The 8,726-nt window shown below is 33.7% G+C and overlaps 1 protein-coding gene across 1 annotated transcript in view; it reads right to left on the reverse strand.

Moving 5' to 3' along the window:
* LOC127882055 (fibrocystin-L-like) overlaps positions 1 to 7,755 on the reverse strand; it is a 38,543-nt gene extending 30,788 nt beyond the window's left edge. The window contains exons 1-14 of the mRNA XM_052430456.1: positions 7,579 to 7,755; positions 7,028 to 7,136; positions 6,486 to 6,543; positions 6,055 to 6,196; positions 5,545 to 5,618; positions 5,237 to 5,279; positions 4,493 to 4,563; positions 4,084 to 4,200; positions 2,246 to 2,589; positions 1,888 to 1,955; positions 1,337 to 1,496; positions 967 to 1,078; positions 524 to 667; positions 167 to 330 (exon numbers count right to left, since the gene is read on the reverse strand). Of these exons, the coding sequence (XP_052286416.1) occupies positions 167 to 330; positions 524 to 667; positions 967 to 1,078; positions 1,337 to 1,496; positions 1,888 to 1,955; positions 2,246 to 2,589; positions 4,084 to 4,200; positions 4,493 to 4,563; positions 5,237 to 5,279; positions 5,545 to 5,618; positions 6,055 to 6,196; positions 6,486 to 6,543; positions 7,028 to 7,136; positions 7,579 to 7,604 (1,632 nt within the window). The 5' untranslated portion in view covers positions 7,605 to 7,755. The remainder of the gene's footprint in view (positions 1 to 166; positions 331 to 523; positions 668 to 966; positions 1,079 to 1,336; positions 1,497 to 1,887; positions 1,956 to 2,245; positions 2,590 to 4,083; positions 4,201 to 4,492; positions 4,564 to 5,236; positions 5,280 to 5,544; positions 5,619 to 6,054; positions 6,197 to 6,485; positions 6,544 to 7,027; positions 7,137 to 7,578) is intronic.
* Positions 7,756 to 8,726: the final 971 nt, after the last annotated feature.

Consider the following 8,726-nt stretch of genomic DNA (forward strand, 5'->3'; position numbering starts at 1 on the left):
AGTTTTGACCCAAGTGTAAGAGATGTGAGAGGGGTATAAAATCTGAATAGAAAGATTTACTGCAATAATTTTTAGTATTTAAAAAGTCCTATTCCTACAAGAGAATATTCTGTTGTTATGTTGTTGTTTTTATAATTAAGAGTGTATTTATAAAATATAAACTTACCAGTGACAAGCTAAGATCACTTATCGAAAATGGTTCGCTGACCGTTCCATCAAATGTCAAGGCCACAGATTTAACATCTGGCTCCCCTTTTGTATCTTCACTGACAGAATATTCAAGGCTAGAGTTCATGTTTACCTCCAAGAGTGTCACATTTGGGAAATCCCCTGTAATAAGATGATCATAAATAGTAAATTTCTGGAAAAAAATAATTTCAATACGCACAAGTAAAAGACAAAAAATCATGCATGTTAGTTAAAATTAGAAAAATCATTTGAAAAGTGCAATATATGTTATACTACTGTTATGAAGTAAATCTTTTTTTTTTTTAAATCTTCAAAAAAAATTGTATGAGCAGACCTCGTTTTGAGATGAACTGCAATGTGTATGTTGGCACTTCTGTCTGCTGCCTGGTTACCAAAACAGACTCCTGACTACCAAAACATGGCAGCTTGCTTAGAGCAGCAGATATATCTGTGTCAACCATGTCCAGTGACAGAGGCTCTGAAAAGATTCATAGTGCATGAAATATATTTTATTTTACTTAGATTAAGTGTACACCTCTTTATTTTAGCTTAATTTCACCAAAAGCTGTGGGCTTATAGGAAGACAATTGCAAGTATGTTGCCTTGTGTATTGAAAGTGATGTGTCCAGTTTGAATGCACAGTTATAAAAGTAGTCTTCTTTTGGAACATAAATGCACAACTACTCCCTAAAATTTACATTTTACTGTTACTCAATTATGCATGTAAAAAGAGTTTATTTTATCAATACAAACCTCAAGTGTAACATAACAGCATACCTGTATAAACACCAAAAAGGCCAATTCTAAATTCCCCATCTCCAGCTGTTATTACCAAGGTCTGCACCTCTTGGACATGTGATTGATTTGCAAAATCAGAAAATTCAAGTTGCTGAAAAAATAATTTTGTCTTTGTGAAACACAATTTAGTTATTTTTAAACTTGGCTGTCTTACTTTAAAAAGTTTATTAATGTATACAGTACATTTGGCTTTCTAAAAAGGCTGTGAAAATAATGAGCAATTCATATGGTTAACTTTTTTAAATACATTTAACTTATTCTTTTCACAAGTATTTTTTAAAATTTATAAACAGCAAAAAGCTTGATATATATTGAAATTTCCAAACTAAAAATATCTCTTGCAAGTTACCTGCACATCATACGCCACAGTGGAGGTTATAGAGATGGTCTGTTTTTCTTGCTCTGCTTTCCCTGTCCATGCGCTTGTGAAATTTGTGCCGAAATATTTCACGTTCAGGTGTATGAAGGAGTCGCCCAAGCTCTCAATGTGAACAACTTGCAACAGGTACCTGGAGTGCAATCAAAAAGAATTACTGGTTTGATTTGTACTGGTACTACAATACTATATTCAAGAAATTGTAAATGAATGCTGCTAACAAAAAAAAATAATTGTTTTGTACTGTCACTAAACATTTTCTCTTTGAAAACATGATCTCCAAATTTAATTTAGCTTTGCCCAGATTGTTAAGGCACAATTGATTCAACATACTGACCTGCTTAACGGTCTGAACGTGATGCTGGTGTTGATAGATTTAAGTCTCACATGTAGTATAATCAAAATTTGAATAATAGCTTAAAGCAAGATTAACCCCACCCTTAGTAACCCTTGGCATGTTTGAATAACCCACTAATGTCTGTTGTAATTCTATTGTGGAGCTAAAAACATGTTCAGCCACTTACTTTTGACCCTGACTGAGTGTCATCCTACGTGACTCCCTCCACGAGTTCAATGATGTCACTTCAGACACCTAGAAAACAGGCACCATTGTTAACAGAATCAAAGAAATAAATATATAAACCAGAAAATACCCGTAACAAAATGTTCTTATAGTGTTTGTTTAAAAATCAAACATAAAAATAGGCCAAAATTGCAGATTTTCTGTTTCCACCCAATACCAAACATTATATCCAAAATATTTTTTATTTTCAAATGCCAAATAAAATTAACTATGAAATAGTATAATTTTTGACACAAACAGATTTGTTAAAATTTGAACCCAATTCATATTGATGCATAAATAACAAACAAAAAACATACGCCATCAACAAACAGCCTTGCTGCGTCATCAGCATGAAGCCAGAAGGAATACTCCCCACTGTGGGGGGCGGTGAAAAACATCGTCATTCTGCTCACGTAGTTATCTCTAGCTTGCGCATCATAGAAGTAGGTTTCGTCGAGCCATTCAGCATTGTAGTTGGCATCAGAGGAGGTCATTGTAAGGATGCTGTCAATGTCTGCATTGGCCTTGGAGGTGCCAGTCCAGTATTCAAAGTTAATGCCCCTGTTGCCGGAAAACTTGGTTGCCATGTTACCAGGGTCAGCAGCAACTCGACACTCAACATACTGGTCTACTTCCACATTGGTCACCTCACATACAGTGTCTGAAAATGAAAAATAATATTATTACTGCAGTGCAACCTATGATGTGGAAAATCACCTTGCTCATGTGAGAATTACACAATCAATCAAACCAGTATTAAGTATTAACCCTTAATAACTTAGATACGATTTTTCATGCATTTGTGGTCCCTTAGAACGTTAAATATATTTAAAGACCTTTTAAGTGAGATCCAAGTTTTAAAGGTTTCAGTTCCAACCTTTAGATACTGATGAGAAGCAAACAGCATAAAACCTGAATGGACTGTGAGTTACTCGCAGGCTGTTCTGGTTTTATGCTGTTTGCACATAGTCATTTTCACTTTGCATCTGAGTGAGAAAGGGTTTAAAAAAGCTCCATAAGTGGGAAAGGGTTAAAAAAAAGCTCCATATACATCATTTTAAAAAGAAATACAGTATACATTACAGAAGATATTTTCTTCTGAAACAAAGTAAATGTTTCCGACAAACACTATATAACATTTATTAACTAAATAAACGGACATGGACATGTCCAACAGTTATAAAAATGGACAGTGCAATCTAGCATAATTACTGATAAAGAGATATATCACTTAGAGTATAACTGTAAGCAGTGTTCTGCCGTGAATTTTTACTGTTGGGGACAGGGACCCTTTAGGGTTAAAAAAGTGGGGACAAAAAGGAAAAATATGTGGACAGAGAAATATATTTGTAGCAGATTTTAATTTTCAGAAACTAATTATATTTTACTTGCACTCTCAAATTTGCTTGTTTTCTTCTTACAGCAAGTCCACAGGACATAACATTCTAATTCAACCATGAATACTTTAAAAACTTTTTAAAACTGTCAAACAATAGTCAACATATTTACAAAACTTTCAACAGATTTATGGTCATTGAACTCAGCATTGTGTGTAAAAGTACTTGTTCGATTATTAGAATTACAGATAATAAAGGTGTTTTTTTGTGCTTTTTGCACAAAGTGTATGTCATTTTGTTGTTGTCAAACAGTGACCAAGACACTTTTCGAAGCCAATTTGCTTGGAACGTATTTTTAGGGCCAGGGGTAGACTTTTTTGTCATTGCTGTTGGGACTTGGGAAGACTCTGTTGGGGTGTTGTTATTATTATCGTCATATTTTCTAATTTTACTTACCGGAGGACAAAAACTGAAATTGATTTTGTGTTCTTCAGCTGGGCACTTTCCGCCATTTTGATTGGTTGTTATAATCTCAACTTACCAATGCAATAAAGTGTTATTAAAGTAAATTTACCATTGGCTGCAAAATGACGTCACGTCCAATGAAATAATTCGTTTTGATTACACACTGACTCGATTACTTTACCGACTAACCAATTGAATTGATTAGTTTTTATTACTAATTCCTGTGCGCTCGCGGACCTTTATACTGAAAACGGTTGGGGACAAATCTTTTATTTTTGCGCCAATGACACCATGGGGCATCCACGGCAGAACACTGTGTAAGTAATATATTTCTCTAAAGTAAAGAAACCTACCTCCGATGTATGCCCTGGGTTGGACATACGGAAGGCGATTGTCAAAGTGACTGCCATGGATTGTGAGTACCAGACCTCCCGCTGTACTTCCACTGGAGTGACTGATTGAAGTGATGTCTGAAATATTGTGTGTGTTAAAGCATTTACTGCTACCTGGAGACTGTTGGTTAATCATTGTTGGAAATGATTTGTAAAAGAAAACATCTTTTTATATGGTTATCATAAAATAAATGAATCCTTATAAAATGTGCATCACACAAATAACACATTTCTCAAACTCAATTAGAATGACAATAAAGAGAGCCATTTGACAATCCTGGTATAACACAACACAATTATATTATGACAAGTGGGGCAAGACCACTTCAATAATCAGCCCCAAAAAAGCCCTGAGTAGATATAAACTCACTTGTATATGATTGGTACATGTAGAGTTGATCATTGTAGGAGACCCTGTACACTTGGGCATTGGCCAGAGATCTGTGAACATTCAAGGTAATTAGTCACAAATTTAATACATGAGCCACAATCTGGGAGGAACAGGTCTAGAATAACACTTTCCGCCAAGACTGGATGTTAGTTTAGAAGATAATTACTTTAATTGGAAAGTTAAATAAAAGAAGACAGTATTGTCCCTGATTAGCCTGTTAAGAAGAGACTTCCTCTTTATGTAAAATTCCAATAAAGCTGAAAGTGTCAAATCCTGATTATGCACATGCATTAAGCCCTGTTTTCCCAAAGCATTGCTCAGTTATACCATACCAGGTATATGCCTTACCTGTCTGATTTAAACATGTGTTCATTGCTGCAGCATGTCTGTTAGTTAAGTTACATTACTGTGCATGGTCATTATTGGCAAGCTTTCAAAAAATTCATAAATGAAACACTTTGGATCTCTATATTATGAATGACATATGTTGAAATCATTTGCAAGTGTATGGACATTGTAAGTAAACAATTGTTATTGTATTATTGTTATTATATTGTTATTGTTCCTGCTGTAAGTGTACATACATAAAAAACTTCAAATAGAATTTACATACACAATATCACAATACATGTATTCCTAGTGTGTAAAACATATTACAACAAATTGAAAGATGTAGTATACATTCGTCTAAAAGCTGAAATTATATTCAATGTGTTATATTACCTGCCAAAGGGTGCTTCCAAAATGAAACTGGCATTATAGAATCCTGAAAGACAGAAAGACTTTGATAAACAAGATTTCAAGAATTGAATTGTGAATATTTTATAAAAAGAATGGTAGTGACAAAATATGTATTTTGTGTTTAAAATGATAGGTTTTAAACAGTGGAATTTGTTGTCATTACTTTAGATATAAACATTATGAAAAGATTCATTTATTAGAAATTTCAAAACTACATGTATTATCTTAAATACTATCTATGAAAACATTTATCATTGAAGAAATATATAATATTCAAGAACATTTCTCACCGACTGAGGTTCCCTTATACTTGCAGGTCAAAGAGCCATGATCTGTGTCCTCGCCGTTCAGAGCCAAACCAAAACTGAAAAGGTTTAAGAGTATACATTAATGTACACATATTACTCATGAAAGCATAAATAAACAATAGTAAAATGTTCTGAAGTCTTTTTTAATGATAACGATTAAAAATTCTGAATTATTTTCTATATTTGACCTATGACCAATAGTTCTCCTTTAGCAATGACTGAGGATTATCTGTCTTGTGCATGAACTTGCCATGTTAATTAAATTCAATCCACTCTTGAAATTGAAAATACTTGATAATTTGTGATTGAAACTTTGAATCGTTGTTGTTGTTGTTGTTTTTTAAATTAAATCATACAAGTTTCATAAGGAGGAGAAACAAACATTTGCCACTTTTGTAATATACAAGGGGGACAACTCTTTGCCTATATGAATTGCATGCAGAGGAGAAAAGCTCCAAACGATGTTTATTTGCAGAGGAGCAAGGCACTTACAAGTTATCTCCCTCCTTCAGTTGGCAATCCTGAGGCCCCACATACACTCGTAGAAGTTTTGTAGATCTACCATTTGTGGCACTAGCTAGGTTACTTCCGTATCTATCACTTATCAGTTTCCCTGTCATTGTTACAAGTGTTCCTTAAAAAAACAACAACAATTTATTTTTCAATCACAAAATACACAAATTGTTCAATAAGTGAGTGTTTTTTTTTCATTATCATAATAATCATCAGAAGAAAGAACAGGGCGATTGTTGATACTGAACAAGCACCAAAACCATAACTAATTGTGCGCAGAATTTGATCAGCTAAACAACAATTTATAAGGACATAAATACTTGTATCCATGTATTGCAATAGGACCAAAGTTAAGATTTGAATAAGAAACTAATGCATGCTATCACAGGTTTGATTTATACCACAAATACCTGGCATTCCCGAGTGTGGAGACAGAGAATCTACAGTGGGAGTTTCAGATGCTCTAGGCTGAAAGAACAATATTTTCTTCAATAGTCAGCATAATGTGAAATTAAATTTCACATCAAAGGCATACCCATTGATCATAAAAGAAAATTAAGTTTTCCTTCAGGAAATAATTTAAACAAGAGTTATGAAATAAAATTTGACCAGTTACAATTATCAAGACCATATAACCAATAAAATAACAATTTAAGTTGTTTGCATGCATCAAATGCATTCAACCATGAAGAGAGCAATTAAAGTCACTCTGTGGATAATGTCCTCACAATATAATTAGCCTTGTTTTATGACAAGGGGGTTTAATGAATGAGCATTAAGTGTTGTCCCAGATAAGCCTATGCAGTCCACACAGGCTCATGGGGGACAACACTTTCTGCTTTTTTTTTTCAAATGAAGTCCCTTCTTGACAAAAGATTAGTCTAATATGGGACGACACTTAATGAACATGTATGAAACTCCCTCTCCACAGAGCTAGGGTCTAATTTATTACCTTGTATGTACAACTACTGCTTGTTGGCCTGCCATTGCAGAGGAAGCCATCAGGGACAGCCTGTCCATGGACCACAACCCTCACATAGTAGTTCTCTTCTTGCATTCCACTGAGAAGAACAACCATAAAGTACATTATTTAGTAAGAACATATTCAAGTGACACTCACACATTCCCTTATAAAATCTTAACTAATGTATATGGCAAAAAAAAATTTAGGATCAAAGAGTGGTCATAATCTTTTCAAAATTGTGTAGATTATAAACAAAAATAAATCTGACTTGAATTTCTTTATATATGTACCAAAAAATAAAAGCATTTATTTCATATTCTTATTTTACTAACTGGTATTCACAACTCCCATAATAATTGTTGGTCCACTGGTTTTAAATTCCCATGAAAGTTATATAAAAAAATTGTAGTCTATGTAAAACCCTGAACTAAGAATATATTGTATGGTGTGCTAGAAATTAGTTCAAATTTATACTATTCTTAATAAAAAGGTTCAATAGTAGGTTATACATAGCTATAGAGACCCCATATGAAACCTACTTTGGTGTATAGCACATAATCTGCATCTCTGTTGTACCATCTCTGTGTACAGGGCAAGCGAATTCCGTCCCTGACTCTCCAACGAGATAAACACGATTTCCAACTTTTGGATCATCTGTTTGACTGAATTGATTATCCGCAAATCCTGAAAAATAAATAGAATACAGCCTCTGATCTATGAACTGCTTGCAGGTATTGATGTAATTGTCAATTTGTTACAACGGAAGGGAATTATCTTGACATTTTCGATTCCGAAAGCTTGAAAGTCGAAAGTGTCTTTTACTTTTAGTAAGCTTTAATTATCAGGCTAGATTATTCCAGTTTAAAGGATGGCGGTAAACGTTCAAGAATACAAATAAAATAAATACGATATTTATTAAAAGTGTCAGATGCTCGTCGCCCGATTCAGACAAGACCATGGCAATACTCAAAACAAGAGAGATAACTGCACAGAAAGAAATGCTCCATTTTACCGTTTCCATATATTGTTAATCGAGTCTCGCCAGCAAGACTCCCATATCGCGGCTGGACCTCTGTGACAAGAGCCCCTGAAATAAACAAAATCAACATTAAACAACCTATATTGTTTGAGTTATGCCACGAAATGGTATTTCTTCAGCCAACTAGTTTCAATTTTTGTTCTTTCCCTCCGTTCAATAATTTAAAATTAATACTAATGTTCTTCAATTAATAGCGTTTGTCAAACTTCATTCACTCACGCAGCGTATATTGTCTCATCTAGAGTCCGTGATTCACTGATGTATTTTATTTTAAATGAGTATGTCGTACTTTTTTAATCATGTATACGTTAGTTTACCGAATACCATTGATTGTAGAAAAAAGAGATAAAACTTTTAATATAATTCACAAAAATTCGATCGGCATAACAAATATGGTCGGTCTTTATTTTTAAGATTACTATTGACGCCGAATATCGTTTTACATATGCGTGTGTAAACTTTAATTACCAAAATCTTCGAAACGCAGTAAAGTCATCATGGTAGAATGATGAAAGCGAATGTAATTAATATTTATATTTATATAGGGCCTAGATCTAATGAAAATTTCATTGTAACAAATTATTTACAATCGGCTCATATTTTATGCCAATTTTATGTCAACGGGAGCTCTCTAACCAGTTATGTTCT

The sequence above is a fragment of the Dreissena polymorpha genome, chromosome 5 (genome assembly GCF_020536995.1).
Source record: "Dreissena polymorpha isolate Duluth1 chromosome 5, UMN_Dpol_1.0, whole genome shotgun sequence".
Taxonomy (NCBI): Eukaryota; Metazoa; Mollusca; class Bivalvia; order Myida; family Dreissenidae; genus Dreissena; species Dreissena polymorpha.